Below are 20,527 nucleotides of genomic sequence, written 5' to 3' on the forward strand. Positions count from 1 at the left end.
GTGGTGCCCCCGTCGGCCCATGGTGACGGCTAGCGCTCAGAGAACCACGATTCCCGACATGCCTCGCACCCCGTAGCGTGCCTCCGGTGCAGACAGCCAATGGGCGGCGAGAGCCGGTGAGGGTGGCGGGGATATGTGGGGAGTGGCGGCTGTTTCAAGATGGCGGCGGCGGCCGCCGGTGTGGGTAGAAGTGCTCGCTGGAGCCGGGAGTGTATCCTTGCCGGGGGCTCGGTGTGAGGGGACAACGGCGGGAGAGGCCGCCAGGGGCGTGCGGGGCGGCCTTGCGGGGGGTTTGGCGTGGAGTCGATGCAGCGCTGTTGGTCGAGTGGGGGGTCTGTGGCTGTGGCAGAGGCTGGTGAGTGTGATGGGGGCTTTTCCTGGGGAGAGGGATTGGGTATGTGCTTGTTTGTAGGGGGTACCCGTGGTTTCAGGGCAAAAGTGACCTGGGAGATAAGGGACGGTCTTAAGTCCTCTTCAGTGTGACCTAGCTGTGAAATCCCGGGCCAAGTATGGGAATTTTTAAGGGAATCGGTTGGATGAAGTTGCACAGGCTGGAGAAAAGGAGGCTGAGGAGTGACCGTATCGCACTCTACAACTGGGACAGGAGGTTGGTTGTAGCCGGGTGGCCGTCGGGCTCTTCTCCCAGGTGACAAGTGACACGACAAGAGGACACGGTCTTAAGCTGCTCCAGGAGAGGTTTAGGTTGGACATTAGAAAGCATTTGTTCACAGAAGGGGTGATTGGGCATTGGAGTGGGCTGCCCAGGGAGGCGGTGGAGTCACCATCCCTGGAGGTATTTAAGGAAAGATTGGACTTGGCACTCAGTGGTTCACACAGTGGTGTCCAGTTATAGGTTGAGCTCGATGATCTCAGAGGTCTTTTCCAGCCTCCTTGATTCTGTGATTCTTTGAAACTGAGGCTAGAAGCTGAGCAAGGAAGAGATGTGTCTGTTGTCACTGGCACCTAAGCTTGACTACATGCACAGCATTTTGGGTGACCCTTTGTGGGACTTGGAGGGCTCTGTCTGTGAGGGATGAGTGTGAGGTTGGGGTCGTTTCATCTGCAGAGGACCTGCAGGCTCCTGTTGTGGGAGACTGCGTGGGACTGGACATGTAGATGGAGTGGATGGTTGCTGTGGTATTGGGAGCTCAGCCTGTACAAGCCTGGCTAGGGAGAGATGTGGTTGTGTGGCTCAGAGAACCAAGAGCCGTTGTTGGTGTTTGGGAAAGTGTGGCTGAGTTGGAGGCTCAGCAATTTAAAATCATTGGGGTAGAGCTAACTCTATAGCCTGGTGGAAATTTAGAAGCTGACAATTTCGTTCCAGTTATGAGGGGTTTGAGGCATTGCTATTAGTCTGAGAGTGGGATTACAGCATCAACTGCAAGTGATTGGAAAGAAGAGTATGTGTGTGCTCTTTTATTTATGTTTGATTTGGCACCCACTGGGGCAATGTGCAAGTGAAACGGGCCAACCATCCCATGGCCTTTTTAGGGAGCACATCGTTATGATTTCCCATCTGTGTAAAGTAAAAAAGATTGTCTGTAACTTTTTCTGTGCTGTGAATGGGATGAGGGTGTGCGGCGTGTACCAGATTTATTGCCGTACTGTCATTGTTCTGCTCAGTTGTGGAGGTGTTGATATTACACTGACAGTCTATGAGTGAACAGGTTGTTTCCCATGACTAAATAGGGTTTCTTGAGCCCAGCAGTGGCCTCATCTGTCATTATATTCCAAGCAATGAAGTTCTTTCTGACAACCATTTCCATTGTACATGTTTTGGTGAATAGGCAGTGTTGCCTCTGATCTTGGAAAAGTTTAAATTCTTAGAAAAGCACATGGAGCAATTTAAAAATAGTGTATGCTTTAAAAAAAAGAGGGCTGCATGGGGAGTTTGGTAGATTGGTTTAATACATTTGGAAAACTGAAGTTCTCTCCATCATTATTGAATTGACTCAGCCCAGCAAGGCAGGTTGTATAGGAGAGGTGAGTTTGTCCAATGTCTCTCTTTGCTGTTGTACTGAACTTTAGCTGTGGTGGTACAAAGTTTATGATACTACACCTACCCTGCTGGCAGTCTTGGGAGGCACATTGCAGTGGATTCATATTGAAAGGTTGATGCTGGTGCTGTCCCCAGTCTCTTATTCCGAGGCAAGGACTTTGCTTATGAATCAGCCTCTGAGTCACTGTAATTTTCAGTCCAGTTGATTGAGTTAGCCTGCTTTGACTTTGAGTTCTAATACACTGGGCTGCAAAGCTTCATCAGGAGAGTCTTCCCAGTAACTGGGGGGAGTAACAGTGACAACTTTGACTAGTCGTTGCGTTCTGCTACTAGGAAGTTATCCACAACAGCTGGCAATACCAGAGGCACACTCTAAAAGCAGGATATTGTTTAGGCAGATAGTTTTATTTCCTATAGCCATGTGTTAACACACAGATTAACCATGTCAGTTGAGTAGGAGTTGAAGTTTGTTGTTTCCTGAAGTAATGTGGACTGAACATACTGTCGTCCAGTATCCTGCAGCTTGCTGTTGTGGTTGTGCTGACATGCTGACACAGATGTTTGGCCTGGGCTGTGATCCAGACTCGGACTTTAGATCTACCTTAGTGCTTTTTGAAAAGAGGGTACGCACAGTGCCTTCCTTGTGGAGTTTGTTCAGCTTCCTCGCCCCGTTTGTGCTATGCCCCGACAGTGTGTTCTGGCAGCTGGAGATGGTGGGCTGCAGCTCACAAGTGACAACAGAAATGCTCTCAGTGTTTGTAGAGAGAGCTGGCTTTGACAGCAGTGCTCACCGAATGTGTTCTTAAACTGGTGTGAGGCTGGTGAGTGATAATTGTTTACAAGAGATAAAGTGCATCAACAAGATCATAAGTGAGCCTGCGATCAGGCCCTTCCTGTGTGACAAGTACCAGTTGTGTGATGGACAGTGGGTGTTGATTGAAGTTGCTATCCACAGGGGGAAATTCCTAGACTTTTCCTAATTTTGTCTACTGTGTGGTAATTTACTAAATCAAGTTTTTGAGATGGTGATATCAGAATCAAATTTTAGTTAAGGCAAAAGTTTGTATAGGGTCACTGAGATACTTTCACAATTTTACTTTACTGTATGAATGCAGCTGCAAAACCTTAAATGCATTTATCTGTTAACACCACAGAAGTTAATTGAGTTAATTGTCCAACCATAGAAGGCTGAGGAAAGTAAAGGGGTATAAACAAAAGATAGTGGAGGAGAATTTTGGGCTTTGCTTTCCACTTTAGTATTGCCCCGGTTTCAGCTGGAATAGAATTAATTTTTTTCCTTGTATTTGGTATGCTGTGTTTTGTATTTAGCATGAGGATAATGTTGATAACACACTGATGTTTTGGATGTTGCTCAGCAGTGCTTAATCAAAAACATGGACTTGAGTGACCCATGCTCTGCCAGTGAGCAGATGCAGAAGAATTTGGGAGGGATCGTGTCCAGGAGAGCTGACCGGAACTAGCCAAAGGGAGATTCCATAACAGAACATCATGTCCAGTACATAAACTGGGGAGTGTTGGCTGGGAGCTGCCAGTTCCTACTGGGGTAAGGGCTGGGCATTGCTCAGTGAGCAGCTAAACTGTGCATGACTTGTTTCTTTTGGGTTTTAATTTTCTCCCCCTCTTCCCTTTACATTGCAATTAGTATTATTATCCTATATTATTTTGTTTTGTTTCAATTATTAAGCTTTTCTTAAACGCACGAGGTTTACTGTTTTTCTCTGATTTTCCTCCCCACTTGGGTCAGCAAGGTAGAGAGGGAGTGGCTGTGTGGTACTGAGTTGCTGGCTGGGATTAAGCCACAAGTATGTTAGTTATTTATGTGGGAATAACAATCCTTACATTCAGCTAAATGAAACTGCTGCTTTAAGGAAGACAGTAGGATTTACATCCTTCCCTGGGTTATATTGAGTCCTATTTTTAGTGGCTTTTAGGAGGCAGAGATTCAAGTTCAGTGACTGCTAAGTCACAAGTGACTGCTAATAAGACAAATAATATGATGCCCTGTTTTGGATTTTAAAGTGTGTTCTGTGGTCAAGTAATTCAGTAGTTAAACCTCTAGGATATTTGAAAGTTCTTGAAACTTCTTAAAGAAATTCAGTCCTCGGGCTTTTATGTATTACTCATCATGTGATGATCAGATGAGAATGACCAGTTTGAAACCTTTTGCATATATCCTAATTTATGTTTCTTAGGATGGATTGCCCAAAGTGAATTTCATTGCATTATCAATAAACACTGTTTCAGAGTTTGCTTTCCCTACACATCAAGATGTTTCCTATATAATGATAAACTATTTAAATTTAAATAAATATTATTAGTTCATTATCTTAGTAATTGCTCTTGTGACTGGAGCTGGTCCCTGGCATCTTCTGCGGAGGTAACTTCTAAGATAAAATCTTTGCAGGCTGAAAGTTAATGCACAGTGAAGAAGGAGTAAGGCCTTTTGTTTTAACAATCTCTGTGGTGATTTTTTCCTAACCAGATTTTCCTTGTTTTTCTTTCTCCCAAAATGTTGACTGTTTTCTTATCAACAGCTGTGTAAGATTAAGAGATGAAATACTTCTTTTTACAGTCCTGTTTAAAGAGCCAAGCTTGCACTCTTTCTATTTCCTTTAACAAAGCCACATGCAGCTTCTGATGAAGAAGATCCACTGATATCTGTTTTAGGTATGACCTTCTAATAGACATAAACAAAGTTTTTTTCCTGTGCATGACAAAATTTGCAATGACTTTTCAGGTATGTGGTTTGTGCACGTAAGTGTGAGTAAGGTAGGGAGTCATCATAAGTTGTAATAGGACATACATGATTATAGCAGAGGATTTATGCTCTGCTGGTTAGATAAGCATGCTGTATAAGATAAATTGTTCCAGGGGAGTTGTTTCTCTTGCAGGTACAGCATGGCTTTATCCAATTTATAAGGCAAGCTGAACTTTTAATGTGGTCTCAAAGGAATGTTGAAACATTAGAAATGTTAGGTCTTTTGTAAATTTTGAAGATATCAATTGAAATGAAGATTCATTGTGTACAGATAAAGCAATTTTTTTTATTATTTCTTTTGACCTTGATTTACTGAGTGCATACTTGTGTACATTGATGGTGAAAAAATTAATGTTGTTAGCTCCCCTTCAGAATTCTCTTAATTGTTTTGAAACACAGCTCTTAAAGTGACATGAGGTCCTGGAAACGTATTTTGGGGATGGCTAACTCTAGACTGAAATTGTGTGTATGTCATCCAGCAGTTACAAGTTTTGAGGAATTGTACTCTATAGGTTTGAGGTAGCATGGTTTACCCTTCAAAACTACTGGCCAAATATCTCTGTTGAACTACAAAACACATGCAGAGATTTTTAAGCCAGGTGTTGTTAGACTGTTTTTCTCTGTGCCCTGGAAAGAAAGCTGTGATCCTAAATGATGGAAGTTGATTCACTCTGGGAAGTTTTCTGCCATTTCTGTGGAAGAGAATTTCAGGACCGTTGTTTTCCCTTGTGTATGAGCATGGAATATTAGAGTTTATAATTTAGTTCTTTCACTTGAATTGCTGGTATGCTTCTGAAATTATTTACCCAAATAAATGTAATGTATCTGCTAGGGTGAAGCTAATATTTTTTGTTTGAAACTCTTTGCACTTCTGACCAGTCAAAAATCAAACCTTGAGGCAGTATCAAGTAGCTATGGGCTTTAATCTGGCTCTAGGATGTTTTAGTGTTAGTGTCAGTGTTGGCACTTTAGAATTGCAGCATCAGGATTTTCAGTGCTTTCATGTTCTTACCATTTGTAGTGGTGATCTAATTCTAATTATGGCAGGAAGTGTTTGACAAATGATCTGTGGAGTGTGCACTGCAATGTTGCCTTACTCATGCCTGGTCCTGAAAGGAACAAGCAGCCTGAGCATCAGTAGATTGTCTGTGTAACAGAAAAAGTGGTATTTTATTATATGAGTAGTACTTTTAATAGCTCTACTGCTGGTTGGTTCTGTACTGTTTTTTGGTATTGAAGCAGAAGCTCAATTTTATGCTTTTGCATATTAATAAAATGGTGTTGATTTGCACTGAACTTCAGTCTGGAGACATAATATATATTTCAGAATTTATGAAATGTTCATTGTGGCTGGGTGTGCTTCAGTGCCATGCACCTCTTTTTCTGCTGATGCATTCATCTTATTGAAATTTTGTATGGTGTGAGGGTGGAGAACTGTAGACATATTCCTAAAGTTCTCATTTTTTTCAAAAAAAAGAGCTGCAAGGTTGTCTTTGTGGAAGAATGATTATACCAGGAAAGAATAGGGCTCATTTTCACTTTATAATCTGCATTATTCTACTTGTCTTTCATTTACAGGAGTGTCTACAAAAGGAAATTTAAGAACGAGGTGTTTGCCAAAATATCAAACAGGTAAAACTGAGCTGAAGGTGCCTGTAGCTGTTGCTTCTGTTTCCGTGGATGCTGATAGAGGTACAGGATGCCTGACAGGGCAGCAGGTCAGTAAAGGCAAATTTTTCTTGCTCTTAAGAATGCATAAAGTAGAAAAAATGGCTGAAAATTCTTAGACTGAAAATGTTTGGACAGTTTTAGAGTAGTTATTTTTACAAACTCTTACGCTTTCTGCCTGGTTTACATGGTGGCTTTCTAGCATAAAGTATCACCTAAAGAGAGCAAAGGCTGAATGTGCTAATTCATGTAAGTGTTGTGTTAGTGGGGTTATGTAAAACAGATTATTTGTATTTCTATGTGTGTATTTGTACAGAGACAGTGCATGTAGCCCTGGGTAGTGCCTAAGCTATACTCTAGCTAAACATGCAAGAAGCTTTTTTTCAATTTATTCATTTTCATTGCTCTAGTCATCTCATTTAGAAATAACACAAGTAAAAACTCATTTTAGAGACCTTTTTCCTGTGCCTTTCATGTTAGAAGGGTAAAATCACTTTTTGTTTTTGATAGTAAAGGTTCAAAATGCATTTGAGCAGTAGAAGTAGCTTGTTGATGTCAGTAGTCTGTTGATGTCAGAAGTAGCTCAGTTGATGTCAGCTGCTTTGAATTTTGTGGTCTCCTGTGAGACTACGTGATGTTTTTTCCTACAGTTCCTTGCATTAGAAATTCCAAAGCAGTGGGGTTTCCTTTGGAAGGTTATTCTGTATTGTGATAGATGCTGTTAGATGTTTAGAAATCTGTTGAGAGATTTCTAATTCTAATTTTCTAATTTTTCTAATGTGGATTAGTAGCACTCTAATGTGTGCTGTTGAGTCTGTTGCCTAGCAGTCATCTTGGGCCAGCCTGTAAATCACCAGGGTTTGGCATCCTCCCACTTACAGGCAGGGTCTAAAACCTTTGACTGCTTCTGCATTGCTGTTTTATTATCATGCATTATCATTAACAATCTTAATCTAAGTTCTTAATCTAAGATGTCCTTCTCTGCCTTCTGTGTGCTGAGTAACTGCTGTGTGCCACACATGTAGGTTCAAAACTCTGATGTGAAGACATGTTCCTCAATTCTTGTTGCTTTGACAGCGTCATTGCTCTTTGAATCCTTCAGCACGACACATGACTAGTTATTAAACTAGTATTAATTTTTAGCACTTTTCCTGGACTTTTATATTTCCCTTTCTCTGTTTATCAGTAGTTGCTTTTAGAGGCTGGTATGTACCTCTACTTTGCAAATGATGCTGTAAAGTGGCATGCAGATAAATTTCACAAATAGGCTCCATTATGCAGAGTCTTTATGTAGAAGCATCTCTTCAGAAGTACATACAAGCCTGCTGCCTCACAGATGCCTTCATATGTCACATTAAAATCTGTTTTGTTGAATGGTGCATTGATTGCGTTACTTCTTGTCTAGAGAGTTTTTACTCCTTTTTTGTGAAAGCCATTGTATAAATGAGTTTTGGTATACTCTTTTTTTAAAATATTATGCCTGATATGTGAAATCTTAATTGGTGACATGTGCCTTTGTATTATTGACAATAAGATGTGTTCAAAGCTATGTTTCATTTTTGTCTTTTTAAACCTTCTGTTTTTTGCTTACCTTGCCAAATTCTCATGGCAACTTTGTCCTCTGAAGATAAGCTCTGAGTACTTGAAACAAACAGAACAAATGTTTTTACTTGTTATTGAATAAGAATTTCTTTTGCATGGAATTTTCATCAACAACACAGCTCGCTTTCTGCAAATCGTGTGCTTGTCTAGGGAGAGCTGATGGCTTTACTATGGCACAGAGTCATAGAATGGTTTGGGTGGAATGGGACCCTAAAGATCATCCAGTCCAACCCCCCTGCCATGGGCAGGGATGCCTTCTGCTAGTTCGGGCTGCTCAGAGTCTCATCCAGCCTGGCCTGGACATAAGTCTGAGTAAAATGCTCTAGGCTGGAGTAGACAAGCTGCTGTGGTCCTTTCTGTGATTCTGTAAGATTTTGTCGTGCAGTTGTCACTTTCCAAGGTGTGGAGAATATCTTCCCAGTACCGAGTTCCAAAACTGCCTTCTATCCTGAACTGTGTAGAAAGGACAGAAATCTGGGAAAACAAGACAAAACAGTCATGGCCTCTGCCTCCTTTGTGGTCTTCTTTTGATGATTGAGCTGTGCATTATTCCATGGCTTCATTTTGATGTGTGTTATGGTACAAATCTGCCTCTGAGAATTTCGTGTGCACCATCTATGCATACCTGTGGGTGATAGAAAAAACTGATTTTCCTCTTCATCCCACAGAGATCTGTCAGACAGTCTGTCTGTACATCAGTTTGGGTAGTAGTTTGAGACGCCTTCTGTTAACATCTCCTTCAGTAATGTGAGAACTGTAACTTTTCATTTTTCTTAAAGAAGTTCCATCATCCATCTGTTAAAAAAAAAGTCACACATTTATAGCATGGGAAGTGAAATTCCTTCAACCATAAGTTTACTTGAATTCAGTCAAGTTAGACAGTCTCTCTTCATTTGTAAGTGACATATGTTTGGGAAGAAAACTGTGAAATCAAATGCCCCTTGAAAAGTGCTGAAACTTGCCTTGTGAAATTCCTTTTCCCTTTGCCCCTGAGAAGAATACACTGAAGTTAAAATTAAGGGTCAGGCAGGTATAATATGAGTCTTTGTGAAAATGTCGCCTCTCTTTGTAGTGGACATTATTCTTTAATTGTTTTAAAGATGTTGTTTAAGAGTCAATTAGCTAAGAAGAAAAGGGGTCTCTTCCTCCATGGTGTGTGTAGATCAGCTGCCGTTACTGATCGTGAGAGAAGCCCAGCGTTGGTTTTGTATTCTTTTGTGCACTATTGTGTTGACTTAGCCAAACTGCAGGGCATCTGGTGCCATTCTTTTATCTGTTGTAAAGCACTGCATGCACTTGGGGGGGTTTGTAGAGATATAAACTGAAACTCCTTCAGATTGAGGAAATTGAATTACCAAAATGAAATGTGAAACTTGCCAAAATCCTGGACAGAACAGCATGGCTTTTACTGCTGTATTTATCTTCGGGTTCGTATTCATCCTTACCACTAGCACTGCAGAACCGAAACTCGATCACAGGTATTTTTGGTGAATAAAACCAGTTTGGAACTTTTTCTTGCGTGCGAACAGACGGGAATGCCGGGCAGCAGACTGCCCTCTGGTGGGCACACGTGGCAAGTTCAGCGGTTCTCTGCATTCCTGGGAATGCGTGAAAGATCTGAAGTACTCAGCCCTGCTGCAGCCTTCTTTTGACAAGTATTATTTACGAAAGTAGCAAATAAGCCATTAAAACCAAACAGTAGCCACATGTGTGTGTGCTTTGTATTAGAAAAAATGAAATAAGGGACTCACTCTCTGATAACAGTATTTGCTGTTTTGTATGCTTTGGTCATAAATGATAAGACAGCATTTTTTTTTTTCTTTTTTTTCTTCCTACGTTATGATCTAATATGATAAAGTTCGAAGTTGGATTTAGATATTGCTGCGCTAGATTTCCAAGTCATGAGAATTTACTCCTCTTTATCTGGTATGAATCAAGGAATAGTGGCTGTCTTAAAACTTTACCCAGCATGTTTTAGCATTGAAGCTAGCAGCTTGCGTTTGAATTACAAATCTCTTAATTCTTCACAATTTGGTAATTTGTTTCATTGAAATGTACTTATGTTTTAAAAAATATGAGTTTTATTTCTAGTTGGAATTGATCTACTTTCAGCTTCAAATTCTTAGGTCTTGAAATGCTTTTAATAGCTTATGAAATATTTGTTTTCTATTAAACAGTACATTCTAAAATGTAACTTTAAATTTTCAGGGCACTAATGAAGGAGGAATGAAGAGTGCTTCTTTAAAGGATTTGTGTCCTGAGGACAAGAGACGCATTGCGAACTTAATTAAAGAACTTGCCAGGTAAGAAGAAGCATCACCTGAAAATGCATTAAGTTTAAAGAGAGTCTTTTCTCTAATTAACATCAAGCAGTGTAGGGCTGCATTAAAAACCTGAATATTTGCACAAGGTAATTTTTCTTTCTGGAAAAGGTATGAAGCAGCCTAGTTGGTTTTTCCTTGCTTCCTGAGCCTCTAAATATATATTTAAAACAGAGGCTAAAATGTCTTGACGAGCAGTACTTCAGGGCTAGGGTTTTGTTTGTTGTTTGTATCGAGTGTATAGCTAAACACATTCTGCTTTTGGAAGTGACAGACTTTGTTGCTATGAAACTTTGTAGTGCTTATTTTTTGGCACGGAGGTAAGCTTTTATATGAAAGGCCACGTTAAAGGTCCATTGTTGATCTTCTGGCATTATCACACAGGTTGATCATTGCCTGTGTAATTTTTACTCACCTAGCCAAACTTCTTCTTGCTTCCATTAATTTCTCCAGATTCTACCTATTTCTTGAAAGGAGAGGTAGAAATAGTGCAAGTTTCTCAGCTTTAGGAAAAGTCTTTTTCTAAGTTTCATTCCAGTGCTTGTTACATTCTCAAAGGTAAAGGAGGTAAAAAAGAACTTGAGTTAAAGTGAGGAGATTTTTGTCCTACTCTTCGTCCCTAACTCCTCAGGATCTTTGGAAATCTGTTTCTTATGGAGTGGCTGTAAAAATGAAAAGGAGCACATGGGCCTTTGGCAGGCTTTGCCGTATTAGTGGGGAAGCTCATGTGAGATGATCCCAAGTCCTTTGGGCTAAAAGTTATTGTGCATACTTAAAACTTTTAAAGACAAAGTTTTTCTAGAACTGTAGGTTCTCTGGTAATAATTAAATGCTTTTTGCATAGATATCTTATGTCTGTGTAAAAATTGGCAAGCATTACTCTCCTTTTTCATTTTATGTAGAAAAATTTGGAAAATTAGAGAAATTAAGTGACTTGCTCAAGGTCATGCAATAACTCTCTGGTGCAGCTAGGAATATTTTCTCTCTGTTAATCCTTATCTAGTGGACCATTTTACGTGCTAATAATTTCTACTAATACAGGATTTCTTGCCATACAATATTTTAGTAATTTCTGAAGTTCTTCATGCTTGCAACTCTATTTTATCATGCCTTGTATTAGAAAAAGACTGTCATAAAGAGGAGATTGGTGGGAAGCCTGGTTACAAATTGTCAGATGTTAGAGCTATTCGGACACTGTTGCCACTGTTGATATATAGAGGTATATTCTAATATTAAAAAAAGCCTTTTATTACATTGTTCCTCATAATACACTGCTCCCTAGTGAATAGTAGTACAGTAATTCATTTGAGCATGGGATTCTTCTTAAATCTCAGATGCTGTGATTTTTCCCTGAGGACAGTTTGATATTTCTGCCTGACATTTCTTTGAAGAAAAATAGAAGGTGCAGCAACATTAATTTTGAAAAGTAAAATTAGTGGAACACTATTATTTTATACTTAGTTCTCTTTTATTTTTAAACCTAATCATAATTTTATTGGATGTAATTAAACGTCCTTTGCAGAGTAATAGGGAAGTTGAACTTTAATTCCGCTCACCTCGTCACTTTTTTTTTAAAACTCTCCATAATTTTCATCCTTAGTTGTCCAATGATAGAGGGTTTTTACAAGCAGTAGAACGTTCTTTGCTGCTTTGGAGAAGAAAAAGGAACAGCAGAATGTTGAAAGTTTAACAGAAAGACTGTCCTGCAGTAATCACTTGGAATAATAAAGGTCTCACTTGAGCTGTAACAACAACAACAACAACTCGTTGTTCCTTATTTTGCTACAATTTATGAATGGTAGTTGAGGCTAATTCATGCATGTTTGTTGCAATATAGTGAAGAGAAATAGATTGGTCTGTAAGTAGCTGCAGGAAGGCTCTTGTGAAGTGGTAAAATTCTGTTTGTGTGGAAACCAGTTGCAAAGTATGATTGACTGCTGGGGCTTCAATTTCAACCAAGTCTTGCCTGGGCAGTTCAGGGTAGTGGTCTTTTCCCAGCTTCTGTGACTGTTGAAGGAGAGAGCTCTTCTGAACTTTTCTTGCTCTTATTTTTTCTCTTCCTCCAACTCTCACTCCCACTGCACTTTCAAACATTGAGGATGTGTGCATTTGTTAATTTGCTGAAGTGTGAGACTTTGTCTTGGTATGGGTAAATTCTGATGCTGGCTACATTAATATAATTTTCTCTGGAAAAAAAAAAAAAAAGAGCTTCTAGGTTGTAAAGAACTGCTGCTGGAGATTCCAGTGGCTGATATCACCTTAGCTGTTTGGGATTTTATGGAATTGGATTTTGAGACAGGGTCTAAAGAAAAGACTCAGTTGTATCCTTTCTAATCCTCCTTTCTAGACTAAATAATCATGGTTTTTGATCTGGGCTGCCACCTGTAAATCTAACCATTACTGTGCCCTTCTTTGAATGTATCATTTTAAGGTGAAGTGAGAGTGGCAGACTGGAGCCAGAGTTTAAAATACTTGAATGTTGCAAATTGGAACTTTTTAATTTATTGTGTCAGCAAATTCTTATAAAATTGCTTTTGTAGAGGAATTTCTGAGAAGAATGAGTCATGCCCATGAATGCCAAAGTGCTTTGTGAGTAAGTGGGTTATTCTTGAGTGTGATCAGTCATTATTTTCTAAGACAACCAGCATGTCGCCTTCATGTTTTTGGTAAGGTCCTGCTGGCATGGTGGTGAAAAGTGGCACATAGGAGCAAATTTTATCTCTCCCTATAAGCAAAGTCGTTTCAAAGGAGGCAAAGAAGACTCTCTCTGAGATTTTATTCCTGCAGGCTGTTCCTGAAGAAGTCATCAGTTTATGTAATGAAATGAGCAGTGACATGGTGAAGACACAGAAAGATTCTTATGCTCGTACTCGCTACCAGTGTCAGGACACATTAGCCTCTTCTGAGCAGGAGCAGCACAGGGTCCGCTGGGATGTAGCCAGTTGACTGTTGAACATTAAGGACTTGCTAGACACCACACTGAGAATGATTATGAAGTATTCTAGAGTAAAAGTATACTTTGACTGATATGCAGATTTTGAGAGTTCTCTCAGTCTTGGCATTTGGCTGAATAGAGAGGATCTTAACTCCTTAGCAGAGAGTAAATATGTGTGTGCTTGCAAGTATTCACTCCTAACTGATATGGCTTTGGGGCTCCTAGTATGGCAGGTACATCATAAATACTTCTCCCCTGATCACAGGTGCCTGTATAGCTCACATATGAAGTTTGCCTTTTGAGTGAGCAGAGGCATTGACTAAGCGATGTAGAATGGTTCATGAAAGTTTAATTTTTTCATTTTAGTGGAGAAAATTGGTATCTAACTATTTTGCATTCTATTCTTTCTTTCTTCAAATAAGATAAACTTGGAGAAAGCTGGCTTTCTATTGTCTTTGGAAACAAATCTTCAAAAGCAATTTAGGTAGAAAGGTATCATAATGCCCTTATGCACCCATTTCCAAATGAGATACAAGATGGTTTTTGCTATTATATTAGTGTTGTTCTGGCTAAGATCACTGGCATGCCCAGGATGACTTGTAACTGGCAGCTATTAAAACAGCCTTCAGACAGCCCTTTATCCCTTATTGAGAATCTTCCCAAGACCCTGGATTCCTAAACTCTTTGTAGGGTACTAGCAGTTTGGGATACTAGTCTTTTCTACTGTCTTTGATATGAAGCTGAAATTAACCAACTAAAATCGAAATTTTCCAACAAAATGTGAAAATGAGCTTTAAAACAGAACATTAAGTAGGTTACAGAACTGGAAACCATTGCACAGGTTCAATAAAGCTATTATACAGTATATCTGCTGTTTTTGATTCCAGTCCATAAGATCTTTGAAGGAAAAGTTGCCTGTGGTTTGTATTACAAATCTTGTGTGTTTGGCCTCATGTGTTGCCTTCTCTCCTGGGTTACACTACTTCATATTTAACCAAATTGTTACCTGGCTTTAACCTCAAAATCTTTTCTCTTTTTTTTGTTACTTTAGGAGCAATTTTGTGCTGCAGTTTTCTTAATTGGTCAGGCAGTGAGACTGCAAATGAGATGTCTCTAAGCTTGTCTGGAAATTGCTTTGTGTTGATAGGTAAAGCATGCCCAGGATTATTGTATCACTTATCACACTTACTTTCTGTGCTTTAAAAAGTCATTTGAAGCTATAAATTCATGCTGTGAAATCTAGTTTTGTATTTTGCAGGTTGCATATCATAAAATTTATCCATTGTGTAGCAATTTCAATTAGGTTTTGGACCTGTATCGGTTTTTTTTATTATTTTTTCTAATGTGTACAAACTGCATATGATGCTTGAGTAAAATTTTTCTGGTTTGTGAACCTTGATCCTTGGACAAAAATTCTGTTTATTTCTTTCGTCCCCCTTTCCCCCCCTCCTCCGTGGTGGTCTTTCCTGTTCCAGATGCCATTCTTTGCCTGGAATTTAAAATTTGTAGTCTTGCAAGAATGGTAACTGAGCTATTTTCATCTTTGCTAGCCAGTTGGCAGGCTACTACCAGATTGGTATTTATTAAAAGATAAGTGTTCCCAAGGAGTGTAGGACTGTTCAGTGAACTTCCCAATGTCTATATCTCTGCTTTTGGTTTAATTTGTCTTCTGTCTTAACTAGCTGAGGCGCAGTGTTCCTATTGCTTTTCAGAATTCTCTTGGTAAAAGCTCATTTTTTAAAAATTTAAAAAATAGAAGGTGCTGTTTTTAATTTGCTTTTTCAACTCTGCCTTCAGTCAGAAAGAGCTGAGTTCTGTCCCTAGTGTAGTGTTGATGTGAGTGTTACCATGGCTCTTTCTTGTGCATGACAGTTTTTCATTAAACAAATAAAACTTGAAGTGCTGTTGACTTGTGCAGTGCTTCAAAAATTCCACCCAGAGAGCATCAGTCCTGCTTACTCAGTGGAATGAAATCAGTGTTATCAGCAAACTCCTTGATCAATTCCTTCTTTAGATCAGACAGAAATACAAGTATCAGCGGTGGACCTGGGAGCACACAATAATAATTGGAGCTGGTGAACAAGGAATTAATTTTAATCCTACGGCAGATGTCCTAGGAGGGCTTTTTGTCAATATATTTGCATTAAGAGTTTTTCTAAAGAGGCTTCTGTAAAATAAAATAATTTATTTAAATGCATCTGGAATTATATAGACTTTGAACTATTGAATTTAAAACAAATCTTGAACAAAGACGGTGCATGTCCTATGGCACCAGGTAGGTGAATGTGAATAGCATGCAAGAAGATGCTGCAGACACTAAGTGGAAGGAGTAGTTCCACTGATCCATCATCTTTGCTCTCAGCTGTCAGTTGTCTGTTTGATCCTTGAAACAAGAACAATGGATCTGGATACCTGCATGTTGCTCAGTGGAGCAGTTGAGCCCTTTGTAGTTATGCCTTCATTCTTTCACTGCTCTTTTCTGACCCAAGTGGGTGAACAAAGGGTGAAAATACTTTTGAGGAGTGTTACATGAACCTTGTAAAGTTTTTGTACAGCATCAGTGGAGTCGTCCATAGTTCTGTTCTCAAAATCATCTGTTCTTTACTGCCAGAAGGCAAAGAAAGAAGTTTATAAAGAAAACCAAAACACCTCACTGAGCTATTTATAGGAAGTGACATAAATCCAGCATAATCTGATGACATTCTTGTGTTCCTTTTCTCTAACTTCTTTTTGCCACCTCCTGTGAGTAACCGTCTTTTGTATCTTGCCTGCCCTTTATGGGCTGTCTCCTGCTTTGTGATACATAAACACATACTGCCACATTTCTTCTGAGATCACTTGCTGTTCTCAGTCATTTACTGCGTAAGATATGTGGCACAATATATTCATGTGTCTGGGAGTGTGACAGCTTGCTGTGATACGTGTTAAATACAAACACAGCACATGAATGTGGTGCACACTGATATAAGCAGCAAATCACAGAATTTAGAGATGAGTAAAGCCTGCTAGGTTTTGCCTGATTTTTCTAGTGCTCTGTTCTCTCATACCTTTTTTTCTTAAACTGTTGTTCAATTTTAGTGTTATTGTATGGCCACATAGCCCAGCATTTGTTGCCCCAAACCCTTTTGTTATGCAGGATGACATCCTTCATTTCATAGAATCCTGGAGATGGTACATGTTCTCTCTTTCCAGTTCCCTCCTCTACTCTTGTTTCATTCCTGTCTTTCATCCATGTGGTCATTGCATTCTTCATTGTGGTTTTCTAGTGAATTTTTTGTTTTTGCATCTTTCGCTGATTCTGTGAAGGAAGGTCATATGTGCTTGTAGTCATTTAGGTGGTTGCACTGAACTCAGAGGACACGAATGGCCACGATTAGATATGAAAGCGTCTATCTGCAGCCTATGGCAAATGTACTGTGTCTGTTCCTGCAAGGATGTGTGCTGGATATTCCTTGTTGCCCGCTTAGCTGAGGAGTGCAGAGGTGTTGGTGTAGGTCCAGAGTTTATACAGGTGGTTCCCTTTAGCACATTTCTTTAGTGCTATGTGGACAACCCTTTTGACAGCCTGTGAGTGGAGGGGAAGGGGCCTGGGAGTAGGTTGAACTCATCACATCTTCTCAGGCTGGGCCCAAGATTGTGAGACCTTGTGCATTTGACTACTGGAATGACTTTACACTAAATCCATGTCTTTTATTCCCTGTACTTTAGAAACATTACAATTAATAGTTTGATCCAAGCCTTCAAACTGCCCTAATTTAAAGAATTTGATTATACAGATCTGTTATTTGTTTCCCTCTAGGTTTGTAGAGAAAAAGTGTGAGTTTTGGTGTTATTATTTCCAACTTCATGCAGTCCTCTTGAGCTGATATGGCAAGGGCTATGGCTTGATCTTGGAGTTGGGGAATACTGCTTATCTATAATTCACACCAGGGGAGTGGCCCAGTTGTGGTATTTGTGACTTTTCTCCTGGAAGATCAAAACAAATCTGTGCCTCTTAAGGGAAACAATGATATCAAATGTACGGCACAGTCCTTGAATGAAATATTCTGTAAGAATATTAGTCTAATGAGACAAGTGGAAAGCTTAGTCTAATACTTTATATATATATATATATATATATATATATATATATATATATATACACATACACATACATAAAAGTCTTTTCTTCCTCTCTTCTCTTCCTATAAGATTGCTCCACTTAAGGAAGTTAAAACTGGAGTTTTCTAAAAGTTATATTGCTTTAGTCTTCTGTCACCTGTGTTGTGGCAGCTGTTTCATCATCATAAAAGACTGAACTTTAAGAGCCTTCAGCAACAGAAATTGCCTAAGTGCAGAGCAATAATATTTATTAATCTAAGCTCATTACTTAATATTTTTGTGGAGCTTTTATAGAACCATGATTTCCAAGCAACATTTTTTAGCATAGTTATAGGATCATCTGTGCATAATGATCTTCTTGCCTACGTGATACCAGAATAATTGTTTTTACAGCCTGCTCTTGAGGTGCAGAATAAATGATCGTTGTAAGCCTTTCTCCCACTGTCATCTTTTAATCTTGATCCAATTATTTACACTGAGCAGCAAGATACAGGGTGCCATGCCCAAGACAGAAAGGAAACTTTACTCCTGCAGCTTGATATTTGAAAATCCTTAGAAAAGAACAAACTGTTTTGTTTGGAGAAAGTTAACAAGAAAAATGGTTCTTTCCTGGTCTCGTATTTGACCAATAAAGGTGAAAAAAGGATTAGTTTATAGATTTAGAAAAAGAAAAGTTTCCCAGAATTTCCTTCCTGTCATGTCAGCTAAGCTCTTCCATCTGAGTTTTCTGTCTTCATATCCTAGGTTTGTAAGTATCCCAGAGAATCTTCGTTATGGGCGCAGGGAATCAGTTTGGACAAATCTGATTGTGGGTTCAGGTCCTAACTTTGTTCTTCCATGCTGCCCATTAATGTGCATGTACTCTATTGAGATCAGTGTTTTTGAAGGAAGGAAAAAAAAAAAGTATTGCATAGAGTCGTACACATCTTCCTGTGTAATATATTAAAATAAACATTGTGAGGCACTGACCTGCTTAAGGGTGGAGAGGATGTTACCATTTACCTGCAAGAGGATGTTACCATTTACCTGCAAAGTGGTGGAGGAGTCAGAAGTTAAGCACTGTGGTTATGGGGATATATTTTATTTTTCTCAAATTCTTTTCAGGGTAAGCGAAGAAAAAGAGGTGACGGAAGAACGGCTGAAAGCTGAACAGGAGTCATTTGAGAAGAAGATCAGACAACTAGAGGAGCAGAATGAACTTATCATCAAGGAAAGGGAAGATATCCTTTAAAAATATGTGCAGTGGCTCACTGAAATAAAAAGTGAAGTACAGAGAAATAATTGTTCTAATTTATGGCATAGAAAAATCTGTATGTGCTGCCATTCAAAAGCAATCAGAGAGATGACTTGTCAGCATGTGACATTGGTTCATTTGAGCTTAAATGCCATCCAGCTGTTCCTATGATGTTGTTTTGCTATGAAATAGGTATTTGTCAACTAAAACTGACAATAAGGAATTTACACATTAAAATATGGTTATAGATTTTTTTTTTTTAATTCTGTTAGGTGGTCGTAATTTAGGTCTAAAACTTGCATGGTATTCCATTTATCTCCATGTCCAGAGAAAGGGAATCTATGCTAAATGGATATAAATTAAATATATGTATTACGAGATTTAGCTAGCTTAGAATTTTTGTTTGGTGTAGTTTGTTTGTTTGTGTATAAAAACAGTTAGCAGATTCTCTTTTCTTGCTGACTGTGACTTGCATTTCTTTAAGCTACATACACTAAGTATCAGTCCTGGAATATCACATGCAAAATTGCAGGAATTGCAGTTTTCCTTTCTGGGGTGTGACAGACCTTTACAAAATTCTCTTGTTCATTTCTCTTCCAAATCTCTGATACTGATGCTTTGTTGTTAAATTGCAGGATTGGCTGCAGTGGGATAGGGAAGAGACAGGGCTGCAACTACAGGAAAAGCCAATAGTGTGTGATTCATAGGGAGCTGCATTGCCAAGAGGGAGGGTAGTAATGTTGTTTTAAAAAGCACTATGAATCCCAGTGTACAGGACTGTTTTCAGTCCTGAGCCACCCCTTGTTCAAGTTAAAAACAAAGTTAACGACTAAAAGTAGCTGTTCCAAGCTATGGGCCAGTGTTGAAACAGAAATAGAGATAATTCAGAAACTTCAACATTAATTTAGAGGAGAGTTCTTGAAAAATCTGGCTTTGTAGCGCAGTGGCGCTTATTTTTCTAGAAAGAATTTTGTCTGTTTGTCCTAAATAATAGACATGTCAACAAACTTAGCTGGCTGTGAACTGTTATTGGAAAATATCAGATCTGAGGTATTTCAGGAGCCACTAAACCTGAGAACAACTCTTTGACACTGATTTCACTAAAGCCACTATTTTATTGTATATTACGTCTTGTGTACTGAGCTCAAGAATGTGGGTGGGATGCATATTCCTGATTTTTTGTTATTTATCCACAAAAAGCTTTCATTAATTCACATGAAGTTTATTTGGCTAGTGGAAAGTAGACATGCTTTTTTGGTTTTGCTGTTTGGGTTTTTTCCCTTTCTTTTTTTTTCTTTACCAGAAATAGATTGCACAAGCATTAATACTTTTCCAGAAGTCTAGTAGACATGGCAGAAGGTTAATGCATGCAATTTTACACTTCATAAAACTCTGTAAAACCTAGATATATAAAACAAGGTTATAATTTAAAACAATGTAATTTTAACTGCTGCAATACTTGCCTATCATACATGAATGATTCAAGATCTTCAGTGTAACTCTGATCACTTAATTTTTTAAAGCTTGTTGCAGAGACAAGGAATAGTAGAAATGACTTGCTGAGGCTGAATACAGATTATGGCTGTTTCAAGTACAGCCGCTTGGAATTCTTTAAGTTCTTCTGGATTCTAGTGTTCACTTTCAAATAACATATCAGGGATATAATACCATAAGAAAAAAATTTTCAAGTCTGTTAAAATCAATTTTATCTTTTTTTTTTTTGCCCCACATAGTGAATTTATAATATCATATAACTTTCTTTACTGCAGTATTTAAAAGTACCCTGCAGTAATAAATTGGTGCTTCTGATATAACCACAGCTATCCAGCAAAGTGCAATTTCAGCTTGGTAAGGATTTAGTTCACTTAGCTTGGAGACTTGGGTTGTG

General features: G+C 39.0%; 1 protein-coding gene across 5 annotated transcripts in view; it reads left to right on the plus strand.

Annotated features, from left to right (window-relative positions):
• Positions 1-125: 125 nt before the first annotated feature.
• Positions 126-20,527, plus strand: part of KIAA1328 — a 179,621-nt gene continuing 159,219 nt past the window's right edge. Inside the window, exons 1-5 of one of the 5 annotated variants that reach the window (XM_083883481.1) lie at positions 126-211; positions 4,652-4,757; positions 6,357-6,496; positions 10,257-10,351; positions 18,510-18,625. In XM_083883481.1, the coding sequence (XP_083739607.1) occupies positions 10,275-10,351; positions 18,510-18,625 (193 nt within the window). In that variant the 5' untranslated portion in view covers positions 126-211; positions 4,652-4,757; positions 6,357-6,496; positions 10,257-10,274. Of the gene's footprint in view, positions 212-273; positions 356-3,375; positions 3,564-4,651; positions 4,758-6,356; positions 6,497-10,256; positions 10,352-18,509; positions 18,626-20,527 lie in introns of those variants that run through there. The other 4 variants (XM_083883483.1, XM_083883484.1, XM_083883480.1 and 1 more) reach the window with 4 other exon arrangements.

The sequence above is a fragment of the Zosterops lateralis genome (assembly GCF_965231275.1).
Source record: "Zosterops lateralis genome assembly, chromosome: Z".
Taxonomy (NCBI): domain Eukaryota; kingdom Metazoa; phylum Chordata; class Aves; order Passeriformes; family Zosteropidae; genus Zosterops; species Zosterops lateralis.